The sequence below is a fragment of the Acinonyx jubatus genome, chromosome B1, assembly GCF_027475565.1.
Source record: "Acinonyx jubatus isolate Ajub_Pintada_27869175 chromosome B1, VMU_Ajub_asm_v1.0, whole genome shotgun sequence".
NCBI classification, from domain to species: domain Eukaryota; kingdom Metazoa; phylum Chordata; class Mammalia; order Carnivora; family Felidae; genus Acinonyx; species Acinonyx jubatus.
Genome location: NC_069382.1, coordinates 167,659,762 through 167,672,593, shown reverse-complemented (window position 1 = coordinate 167,672,593; position 12,832 = coordinate 167,659,762). Strand labels below are relative to the sequence as shown.

At 38.1% G+C, this 12,832-nt stretch overlaps 1 protein-coding gene across 13 annotated transcripts in view; it reads right to left on the bottom strand.

Annotated features, from left to right (window-relative positions):
• Positions 1-12,832, bottom strand: part of APBB2 (amyloid beta precursor protein binding family B member 2) — a 377,264-nt gene that overhangs the window by 196,001 nt on the left and 168,431 nt on the right. For 3 of the 13 annotated variants that reach the window (XM_053217431.1, XM_053217429.1, XM_053217430.1), the window contains one exon: positions 3,982-4,050. The exons of the other annotated variants lie outside the window; for them this stretch is intronic. In XM_053217431.1, coding sequence (XP_053073406.1) covers positions 3,982-4,000 — 19 coding nt within the window. In that variant the 5' untranslated portion in view covers positions 4,001-4,050. The remainder of the gene's footprint in view (positions 1-3,981; positions 4,051-12,832) is intronic. 13 annotated transcript variants of the gene reach the window in all.

Here is a 12,832-nt window from a genome sequence, read left to right as displayed (position 1 = left end):
CTCTAGACCTCTCGGGAATTAAAATCAATCGATTGGAGTGTGTGTGCTTAAACCACTTTAAACTGGCCTTCTTCTTTTAGGAATTCAAAAAAAAAAAAAAAAAAAAAAAAAACCTTAGTTAATTAACAGAGTATTTTTTATGAGACCTAAAAAAAATTAGGTAAGCCAGCGTTACTCAAATTCCACAATTAACAAAGCTGTCCTGAACCCCAGAGTCACAAAGATCCCAGCACGGAGATGTAACCCCATAACTTGGATGACGTCCTAATTCAAACTCATGCTGGAATCTGTACTTAAGCCTACCCGCTCTGCTTTCTCTTTTCTGAGACCTCTAAGCATCTGTCAAAGAAAAATTTTGTCAGTAATGACAGGAAACTCCTCTCCGTAACCTGCCGCTCTCCCTCTGCTCCCATGACACGCTTATAAAATTGGAAATTGACAAATGGGCCCCAGGAAACCCAATGTTGGCCCTGCTCTTCAGTGAAACTTCACGGCTTCTTCATCTTTCTGCTACACAATTTTATTTCCACTGAGGAGTTAACAGCAATACTTCTACCCTGAGGAATGTTGCCTTTTGAACTAGACTTCTAAGTAGTAAGGAAATGAAATAACTCAGATTTTTTTTTCTTTTAGGAAGGAGAGGCAAAATAAAGCTGGTTTCCTGAAATTACTCATGAAAGTAAACTCCCAATGTGACAAAAATGATAAGAACCTCTCTATGAACAAAAGAGGTAAAGGTTATATGAGGAGGCAGCTTGGGTCATGGAGGCAGGGAGATCACAGGATTAGAACCTTGGAAGTTTCTAAAGCCAAAGGAGCAGCTTCCCACAGCAGCTTCCCCGGGCTCCTAGGATAAAAGGAAGATTTCAACAGCCAGGTATTACCCACCTAAAAGTTTCCCATGCCCACTCAACTTAATTGCCTGAGGACTCACTTTGTTAAAAATCCCCAGTGGAACTGAGGAGACTCAAGAGAGATGTACCAGATACATTTCTTCAAGAAACTCAGTCAGGGGTGCCTGGGTAGCTCAGTCGGTTGAGCAACTGACTTCAGCTCAGGTCATGATCTCATGGCTCGTGGGTTTGAGACCCATGTCGGGCTCTGTGCTGACAGCTCGGAGCCTGGTGCCTGCTTCAGATTCTGTGTCTCCCTCTGTCTCTGCCCCTCCCCAACTTGTGCTCTGTCTCTCTCTCTCTCTCTCAAAAATAAACATTAAAAAAAACTTTTTTTAAAAAGTCAGAATAGGCAATGAGAAGATAAAGTTATTAAACAGACTCACAATGGCTAAAGTAGGCAGAGAGACGTATGAGAAAAAGGTATTTGCACAGGAAAGAGGTTAAAGGAAGGTACTCTCCAAAACAATCACAGCTAAGCTGGGTCTTAAACAGTAGGTAGGAGTCCAGCAGTGGATCAAGGTGAGAAAGGCACTGCAGATGAGGGAAAACCTGGCATTCCAATATCACCACTGGCAAATGTGAAGATTAGTCATTTTGGAAACACAAATCAGAATGTGTATTCAAATAAGAATTATGACCTTCAAAGCAGCCACACTGAGACAGTATATGCTTATCCCAAGGATATTTTTCCTTCTCAATTTCTAAACCATTTTCATTGTTTAGAAAAGCCCAACGTCTTTGGAAGATTAATGTATTTTGTAAATATAGCTCTAGACTTTTATGACCAACTCCGATGAATGTGGTCAATGATCACGCTTAGGAATACTGGTTTAGGTGGGAAAAAGCAGATGAGTGATAAAGTAATGACCCAGGAACTGAAAAGCTGGGCCTCAAGTCAATTCCAACAGGGAGCATGATACAATGGCAGACTCCTTGACTATGCCGCCAGCTGAGACCTCCTGGGAAGGTACTCCTGAGCTGAATCTTGAAGGTTCAACAGGGATTCTTCCAGGCAGATAATGGCGTATGTTCTGGGGTATATTTATTTTTTAAAAGGTTCCTTGTTGGGGCACCTGGGTGGCTCAGTCAGTTAAGCATCCGACTTTGGCTCAGGTCACGATCTCACGGTTCGTGGAATCGAGCCTGTGTTGGGCTCTGCGCTGGCAGTGTGAAACCTGCTCGGATTCTCTCTCCCTTTCTCTCTCTCTGTACCCCTCCCCCAAGTTGTGCACGCTCTCTCTCAAAATAAATAAACATTAAAAAAAAAAAAAAAAAAAAAGATTCCCTCTAGTCATAGCTCCCGGGAGTCAGGAAATGGGATGGAAGGCTACCTTATCCCAGTTATTGGTCCAGATCTTCCCAAATTAGCTGCCATCTGAATTTTCAAGTAAAAAAATGACTGGAATCTATACTCCACTGAAATAAGAATACTGCTTTCCTTGTAAAATGTGTCACATCCTATACCATTGCATGATAGTAGTAGCTGTCATTAAAAAACCGTGCTGGGTAACAGGGTCATTATGTCTTATATAATTACCGATGAATAAAAGCAATTTGAGTACCCTTAGGAAGAATGAATACACTAACATAATAAAATATAAGTGACAATTAGAAATTCCTAGAAGTTATTTGATTAGTTTACTTCCATCTAGAAGAAAACACATCATTTTATATACTTGCTAGCTTTGTTCTTACAGTTTCCATACTGAGCCTATGTTGCAATGCATTAAAAGATTTTAAATATTGAAGAAGTCCTAGAAGGATCATTCTCAATAATTTAAACTGTATTTTTTTAAAAGGACACATGTATTTGCCATGATTTTCCAAAATTAATATGCCTATTCAAACATGTATTTACAAGAAAATCTACTCCCTGCCCCTAAATTATCACAGGGTGATTAGATGGCCTCTAAAAATTAGCTCTGACTTCCTAATTTTCCTGTGTGAATTTAGGTTTTTGACTGTTTTGTATAAAAAGGATACTACCTGTCACTCATACACCTCTACTGAGCTTAGTGTTTATTCTATTATGTTTTATTTTAGTTCTCTGTTGAAACAGAACATGCAGTGTTATGTAAGAGAGAAAACAGCTCGGATGTACATAAGGAGTTTAACTACAGAACTGAGGGACTTTAATAGCTATTTGTCCATAATTTAAATCTACTTACTTAAAAACTCAGAATTTACAGAGTGGTTTGTATCCTAACAAATATGGATTCTGTCAGATTCATCTTTCACTTGCAATCCTATCCTATGTTTAATTCAAACTGTTATCGAGAGGCATCTGGGTGGCTCAGTCGGTTAAGCGTCCGACTTCGGCTCAGGTCATGATCTCACAGTTTGTGGGTTTGAGCCCTGCGTTGGGCTCTGTGCTGACAGCTCAGAACCTGGAGCCTGCTTCAGATTTTGTGTCTCCCTCTCTCTGCCCTCCCCTGCTTGTGCTCTGTCTCTCTCTCTCTCTCTCTAAAAAAAATAAACAAACACTAGAAAAAAAAGACAAAATGTTATCGGAATTGCTTCTTCCTTATTATACTACTGTGAGGCTAAGAATTAAATCCCACACCACACTGTGTGTGGACTAGCATCCACCATGACACAAAGAAACGGATATACAATAAAATTATGGTGGTTTTCTTAAGGCCTGAATTTAATTACCATAGATCAAGGAGAATACTGAATCGGGGAGCTCTATTCTAGACAAACCCAACAATGGCCAAGATGCTGTTTATGGAGACTCACCACCGACACTTCATTGTTCATACGTAACTGTTCACAGGCTATCAAGTACAATGCTAGATGGCAAAATTTGACATAGTTTTAGTTTCCTGTTATAATCAACTAAAATATTTTTACATTATGCTATTACTAGAGTCATGCAATTATTACACGAATACAGGTAGGTCCAATTGATTCTTCTATCTTATTTTAACGATCCACTTTTCCACTACATGAGTGAACAATAAAAAGCAAATGTCATTTTAGCAAACCATGTTTAACATCAAAACAACCGTCTATCATAGATATTTTTTAAAATTTTAATATTCAACTGCATCTCTGCATTGAAAAACGTGAAAGTGTGTCTGACCTGGAAGTACTTCTGACATGGATCACTGGACGCCAGCAGTGGAGCAGGAAATAGGTTATAATTTGAAATCTGAAAAGAGGGATCATTTGAGAAATTAAAACCCAAATAACAAAGCATAAAAGAAAAAAAAGCATAGCATTGAAAATTCTTCCAAAAGCTGTCAAAAATGTTAATTTTTGGCAGATAATATCAAAATTTGTGTTTATTTATAGTTGATCACAACACATTTGACTGAAATTTGAATTTCTGCTTAACCACATTTTCTGTGAACATTTCTTTGAGATTTTTTTTTCCATGCCAGGCTAGAGTTAGCTAGCTAGCTAGCTAGCTAGCTAGCTAGCTATGTGTCTCAACTTTCCAATGCTTTTTCTCATTAAAAACACACAATTCAGAAGGCAGTAAGGAAAAAACTAGTACATTTCACCACATAAGAATCTAAACATTCTGTTTGGGAATAAAAAATGACTATAAACACAACAGAGACAAAAAAAAAAAAAACTGAAAAAAAATAATACTATGACTAAAAGGGCTAATTTCATTTATACAGAAAGATCACCTTGAAATTATTAAGAAAAACATAAACAAGCCTATAGGAAAATAAGCAAAGGACAGGACAAGTCCCCAGAGAAACACAAATATCCAATGAACACATAAATAACTAACGTCACTCAAAAGTAAAGAAAATGCACATTTAAATAACAAGGACTAATTGGTTTTCCTCTACTGGCCTACAAAGATTAACAAGCTTGATAACACATAACCTAAAACAACAACACTGGAAAAAGGAATTTTCAAAACTTGCCAATGGGATTAAAATCTGGCAAAACTTTTTGAAGGGCCATTTAGAAATATCTGAGCAAATTTAAAATGCATGGACCCCACTGTACAGCAACTGCATTTTTGAGAATTTATTTTACAGATAAACTTACATGGACTCTTGTTCTAAAAGCAAAAGATCAGTAACTAACTGTTCTTCAGTGGACATCTGGTTCATTAAATTATGATACATCCGTACAACAGAGTACCGTGCCGCTATTAGGAAAAACAAAGTGGATCGACATGAACGGATATGAAAGGGTCTCAAGAAATATCACTATGAGATGAATAACATGTGCAGCAGGGCAAAATCGCATTTGAGTAAAAATCTGAAAAGCATATACATATATATATGCAAGTAAATACATACATACATACACACATTACACACACACACACACACACACACAAGCATCTACACAGAAAATTTCTTAAAGGAATAAAAAAAGAACTAGACACAGTGGTAAACTGCCAGTTTACCAAATCAGATACATAATAAGGAAAACTGAAAACAGACCTTGTTTTCAATGAGCTGCTATCAGGAATATCACTTGGAATGATAATCTATTATATTAATTCAAATGAAAATACTGTAAGATTCCATTTATATACAGTACAAAAACAGGAAAAACTTATCTATGTCAGGACAGTGGTTTACCCTGGAGGGCAGGAAAAAAGGAGAAGCAGGAGGGCAGCCTCTGGGACGTTATGATACTAAGCGCTGTTTCTTGATCCGGATAATGGAAGCTCACCAAGCTCTACCCTCACGTGCAAAATTCTGTATGCTCATTATAGTTCTGTGAGATGTTTCGTGAAAAAGTCAAATGCTGGCGGTTTTCTAAAGCATTATTCAAATTGTACAACTTTATATTGTGAAGACTAAAGTCTATTCTAACCTTTCCAAACTAGTAACCTTTAATGGGCATTACCCCCAACTTTATGATTCAGATAATGACCTGACAACTTGGTCTACTGACCCACAATACATTTTTAATTATATTTCCACATATTGTGTGTAAGGCTCATTACTCTGGTATAATTAAAAGGGTGGGTTTATTTTAAATTGTCCTGAAACAGCAAAACATGCTGCCTTTATGTACCTTTGCTTTTGTCCCATGCCTTTCTCAGCTCCTGAAAAGTATTTTACAATTTTCTTTTTTTTTTTCAAGTTTTTGTCTTCAGTGCACCTTAAGTTATAAGTAGAGACAGATGTGAAGTGACAGCTATTTTAAGAAAATGAATATCAATAAACAGAGAGAAAGCTAAGAAGAGGCATACTTAGAGGAGTAAAAAGGCTTGAACAAACACTAAGAATCTGCATACTTTTCAGTGCATCTAATCTTTAAAATAAAAAAAATATTCCTTCTTCCCAACTTGAAACAAACTTCAACTTCTATAAAGGTATGAACTGACATTCAGATAATCACTTCATATTTTAAATGGTCCTATGCTATTATTATCTGACCAACATTTATTCCATATGTGCATGGGTTATGCTAGGAGCAGGGGATACTTCAGTGACGAAAACACCATTCCCCACTCTCATGGAACTTATAGACAGACCAGTCAGGAAGATGGACATTAATCACAAAATTATTCATATCGGTGTATAAGAAAAAGAATATTAGACTGGAGAATCAGGACACAGTTACCCGAGAAAGTATAATTTAAGTTGCAATTTGAGGACTAAACAGGATTTAGCTGAGTAAACATTATACACCTACCACATGCAAGGCATTCCCTGGCCCCAGGAATACACAAACATGCAGTTTCCCTGGGCATTTATATCCTTGATGAATAAACCTAAACTAGCAACGGTTTCCCGTGACTTTGTGGAATGGGCTAATTCTGCATAAAGAATAACCTGAGAAATATAAAAGCACTCAAGTATGGTTTTTTTTATTTTTTTTAATTTTTATTTATTTTTGAGAGAAAGAGTGTGACTGGGGGAGGGGCAGAGAGAGAGAGGAAGACATAGAATTCAAAGCAGGCTCCAGGCTCCGTGCTGCCAGCACAAGAGCCTGACGTGGGGCTCGAACTCACAGACTGTGAGATCATGACTTGAGGCGAAGTCTGCTGCTTAACTGACTGAGCCACCCACGCACCCCAAGTATGGTTTTAAGAATAATCTGTAGCTGTGCTGTCCAACATGGTAGCCACTAGAAGCAACAGAAGTTAGTAACACTGGAAAGGTGACTAGTGCATCTAAGGGATGCCTAATTTTATTTAATTATAATTAATTTAAATCTAAACTTAGAAATTGACACTTGATTCTTCAAGGAAACTTCTTGGGTAGGTGAATCTACTTTTTCAACAATATATTTTACGAAATCTAATACAGATCGAGTATTTCTACTGAAATTCTGCATCCCGGTTGAGTACTAGAAATGTAAAACACACTGATTTTGGAGACTTGGCATGAAAAAAAGTAAAATATCTCACTAGTAATTTTAAAATATTGATTACATGTCGAAATGATATTTTGGATATACTGAATTAAATAAAACATATTGTTAAAATTAATTTTGCCCTTATTCATTACTTATTAAAATTTTTTAAACGTATGTTTATTTTTGAGAGAGAGAGAGAGAGAAAGAGAGAGAGAGCGCGCAAGGGAGATACAGAATCCGAACCAGGCTTCAGGCTCTGAGCTGTCAGCACAGAGCCCGACGAAGGGCTCAGAACCACAAACTGCGAGATCATGACCTGAGCAGAACTTGGATGCTTAACCGACTTAGCCACCCAGGCGCCCCTTGCCCTTTTTTTTTTTTGGAATTGTGGTTACTAGAGAATTTCGAATTACATATATGGCTCACATTACTTTTCTGTTGGAGAAGCACTGATCTAGGGAATGCAGACAGAGTTTGAGACAATGCCCTAATCAAAATATTATTTACCTTTTCCATAAAAGCAAAGACAGGCAGAAATGTCACCTCAGCTGTAAAGCGAGGGAAGGTCTGCTAGCATTCAGAACAAGTGTCTCTGCTTCCACGAAATCACATACTGAGTTCAAAGACACCAGAGACCTGCGTAGGCCACTACAAGCTCCACATTAAGAATACAGCTGTGATTTTATTTTTTTATTTAAGTTTATTTATTTGAGAGAGAGAGGGAGTGAGTACAAGAGGGGGAGGGGCAGAGAAAGGGAGAGACAGAATCCCAAGCAGGTTCCTTCTGCACTGCCAGTGCAGGGCCCAATGCGGGGCTTGAACTCGAGAACCTGAGCCGAGATCAAGAGTCAGATGCCCAACCAACTGAGCCATCCAGGTGCCCCAATACAGCTGAGGTCTTAAAACAAAGCATAAAACTATGTAAGTGAAACAATCTAGTAACCAGAGTTTCCCTTTCAGCAGCGTTTTCACATGTCCCATTAATGAAAATCCATAACACTCATATGCTTTGTGATAATGCCACGAAAGCCCAAAAAATGTCCAAAAGGACCACAGAAGAATGTCCCGAAGCAGAAATCATGGAAGCACTATTAAACAAATGAATAAGTATATAAGTTAAATACCCACTTGTATTTGGTTCAGTATGAGATTATATGCTTTTTTCCCATGGGATATAAATAAATAAATTCAAATTTTTATATATACCTCACCTTTTCCTATCATAACAATCCAAACCTCAATGTCTTCATTTTTGTCAATATAATACGCCCCTGACCAAGAATGCCATCCCTCACACTAATCATGCCCTTAATGTGTTCCACTTGTGTTACTGATTATTCTTTTTATTTGTGATACTGTGTTTGTAATTTAGAATAAAAACTTTTCCCCCTTATTTTTATTGTATATTTTATCTTTTCTTAATTACACACTGTACCTATCAGGTTTCAAGTCGGGAAGAGATGATACAATCAAATTGAATAACCTGAGGTGGGTTTAATTTAGGTACTATTCAAAAAAGGTCGGCAGGGTAGGAAAACCATAAGGGGTAATGCAGACTCCAGAAGCAGCAAGAGCAAGTTACCATCCTTGGTCTGAGGGATGAGAAAACTGTGGGCAGAGAGGGCACTGCCCAACACAACTACTATCTGCAATGGGGGAGTCCCAGCCAGCTTTCAGCAACCCTGAATAAAACTGGGATCTTTTCCTGCTCTCACTGCCTGATCTTTTTAACTATAAGGTTGAGAAACTATTCCCAAGTAAGCTAAAGTTATGTGTAATACTTCTTTTTCCAAGAAAAAAATGAAAACTTCCTTGTGGTCATCCATTTAGACAGCTTAAGTATTGCATCCTTGATAAAATTTTCTTTGAACTACCTAATTGTTTTTTTTAATGCTTATTTATTTGGTGGGGGGCAGAGAGAGAGGGGGAGAATCCCAACCCAACCTCTAGAATAAAGTTCTTTTAACCCTTGACAATCTAATATCCAATTGATTCTAGAACCTCTCATTTACTTAAATCCTGCATTGCCTTCAAAGAGTTACTTTCCTGAAAACTCTAACCCAGTGTAATCTGATCAGAAACAATCCCTTGCTGTAACAAGTTATTTTGTAAGGTCCCTTTACTATCTTGAAGTGGAATTCATAGATAAGTAGACTATATATACACACGAATTCCAGAAAAGGAGAAATAAAAGGAGAGATACAATTCAATAAGCAAATCTCAGGCCCAACTACACTAGCAGTCATGATCTATGGGTAGATTGCTGTGAGTGCAACAACTATAAATACAAACTGAGCCAGGCATGTGTTGTGTTGTCAACCCAGAAATCATGTTCTGCACTGCTGTCAATAACAGCAATTTCAAAACGCTGAACAACTCTAAGAAAATTCCAAAAAATGTTAAATACAAGTCATCTTACAATTAGAAGGACTTTCCACTTCTAGAATATATAGTGTATATTAAAGCCATAAAAAATACTTTGGAACTTCTAGGCTCTTGCAATTATAAACATGCTGTTTGCCTACCTGAGTATTTGGCACAGTGTTCATACGCTTTGCAGAGTGAAATATTCTTTGTTATATAGGGTGCCCTGATCTCCACCCAGAAATGCAAGTAGGGGGCCTCCTTCCACAGTCCCTAAGGGGCACTGTGCTGTAGACACTTTCAGCCTCCCCAGCTGTGAAAGTTATAACGTCAGCCCAGAGTTATCTCTCCACTTCCTAACTCTGACACTGAGGTCCTATATGATCTTGAACCAGTACTTCAGGTCTGAAGCACATCTTATTCAACTGCAAATTGTGGTTACCATCCATGTGACAGTTACTACGAGGATCAAATGAGATACAGCAGGTTGCCTGCCTGCTTTGCTTAGTGCCTGGCAGATATTATTTTTTCTTACACATATGACCTCTTTTCTCAACAAGGCTGTAAGCTTTCTGAAAGAAAGGGAGGTGTCCTAGGGATCTTTTCACACCCATTGTAAGTGTTCGGCAAACTTTGGTGGCCCACATCTTCTTTCTTCCCTCCCTGCCCTGTCCTGCCCTCTTTGAAAATGTTCATAAATAATAAAACGGAGTCCAAGAATGGAGCGAAGAACTACAATTATAATGGGAACTTTCTTTCTGCCATTACTGAAGTCATTACTGTAACCTGCCAAGCATACGAAGGGCTGTCAAAAAACTGTCGCTTAACCCTCCCGAAAATATACAAGGTTGGATTCGTTGATAAATACTTTTAAAGTAGACATTGCACTCTAGGATGGGACCTATCTCTAAATTCATACTGATTCAATCATCCTTTAAGGTTTCAAATGTTTTTCCCTAAAGAACTTTAATCTCTATTTTCAGATCTATAATTTGGAACAGCTGCATCAGATGACTCCACAGTCGAACTCTGAAAAATCCTTTAAATTGCCTACTGCATACAATACACACAGTTTCCATTAAACAACTAAAGTGTGTAAAGTTTTATGATGCATACATAATGAAGAGTATTTAGTAAGTATATGCATATGCAAAATTTTATTTTTAGTATTTTGTATTTCCACAGAGAAGTAGAGGTGTGGCATACCATATTTCACTCAATGAAAATAACTTGATTTTTTTAAAAAAAGTTTTGAGATCTGATTACTAGTAACAATTTCTTGCCATCCACATACCTGGGAGCTATATTATCTACTGTTAAGAATCACTGTTCTGGAAAAGCCTAAATTCTCCACTTACATAACTTAAAATAGAAAAAAAGTTCTCAGCAATAAAGATGCCGGGACTAATCGTATCACTAATGTCCATATCTTACACAAAAACCCGTAAGGACACTGATTTGTGATTCTAGCTCTTTATCTTACTTGATTCGGTGTTCTCAGTGCCAGATTTTAAAACCAATTCCAAGAACACTATCAAAAAATATGCGCAAAAAAAACTCTGTTTCCTGGAATGTATCCCAGGGGGGAAAATACCAAAATTGGAAAAGAAATACTTTTAAAACAGAATAAAGGTAGACTTTTCCATTTATGAATTACCTTTATAACTCTTAACAATAATTTTTTTAAATGAAGCAAAAGCTTTAGGATTCCTCCAAAAATATATTTGACCCCCATTTTTCACACTTCAAAGGCATGACACCCGCAGTTTAGAAACAACAGCAATATTTAATGCTTCTAAGAAGTACCAATTTAAAATATGCTGCTGGATGGCTTTGGAGGGTGGACTGCATCAATGGCCTCAATTAACACCTCTCTGTATCCTTGCCCTCTGCCCTCTAACTTTGTAGCCCCTTCCCACTGACTATGGCCTAGCTGTGTGGCTTGCTCTGGTCATTAGGAGGTTGGCAAATAGAATGATACAGAAGCTTGAAAAGCATGGCCCACTTCCAGCCCCTTGAAAAACGATTAAGATCTGTGCTACTGCCATGAGAACACATCCAGGTTGGCCTCTCGGAAGGATGCTGGAGTCTTAGGTAAGATAGATGAATCCTCTTGGCCGAGGCCATCTTAGACCGGCCTAAGCCAGCTGTCCATCAAACACGTGGAAGAGTGTTGCCAAGGGCTGCATGCTGGGCCCGCAGCTAACTGCAGGACCATGAGAGAGCCCAGCAGATACCGTGAGCATCCCTCAGCCATCCTGTAGATACCAACGGCTACTGCTGAAGCTACTGAATTTTGCGGTGGTTCATCATGCAACATTACTGTGGTAATAGATAAATGATACATGAATTATACCCGCAACAGTCAAAATGAGATAACAGGAGAGCCGTTGGGATTAAACCTCAATCAATCCAGGGGAGGTATGCTGCTGTGTGAGGATCCCACTGTGGGGAACCAAGTTCTTCCCTTCCCTCCCTGGGTTACACAGGAATGTCTTGATCAATACAGGCTTCATCTTTGGTCTCTCCCGTTGTTCATACACAACACACAACCATGTACACTCAGCATGTCAGAGTACCCTGTGATGGCAAATTTTAGGGATGTGTCATAAGGTCATACTGGAAGCATTATTTCTACTAGGAACAAAATCAGAAACAAAAAAATCAATAGGAAACTGAATTACATCTCTACGGTGGAGTATTATGCATTATTTGAAAGTGAGGAGGGGCACCTGGGTGGCTCAGTCGGTTGGGCATCCGACTTCGGCTCAGGTCATGATCTCGCACTCCATGAGTTCGAGCCCCGCGTCGGGCTCTGTGCTGACAGCTCGGAGCCTGGAGCCTGTTTCAGATTCTGTGTCTCCCTCTCTCTCTGACCCTCCCCCGTTCATGCTCTCTCTGTCTCAAAAATAAATAAATGTAAAAAAATAAAAATAAAAATAAAAAAATAAAAGTGAGGATGTTCTATATATAGTTATCTAGAAAGATCTCTATTAGGTATTATTGAACAAAAAAACTAGCTATAAAACAGTGTGATGAGTATACTGGCATTACGTACACAGTACTTCTAACTTTTCTGTATGTTTGAAAATTGTCATAATGAAAAGTTAAAATAAAGGTGGCAGGCACAGTGTCATTCTTTCATAAATTTTTAAAAAAATATTTTTGTGGTAAAATAAAACACACATTTAGAAAATTACACAAAACAAATAGTTTATTAGTTATTATATAGAAAACACTCCTACAACTACCACCCAGCTCAAAAAAAGGACTTTTCTAGC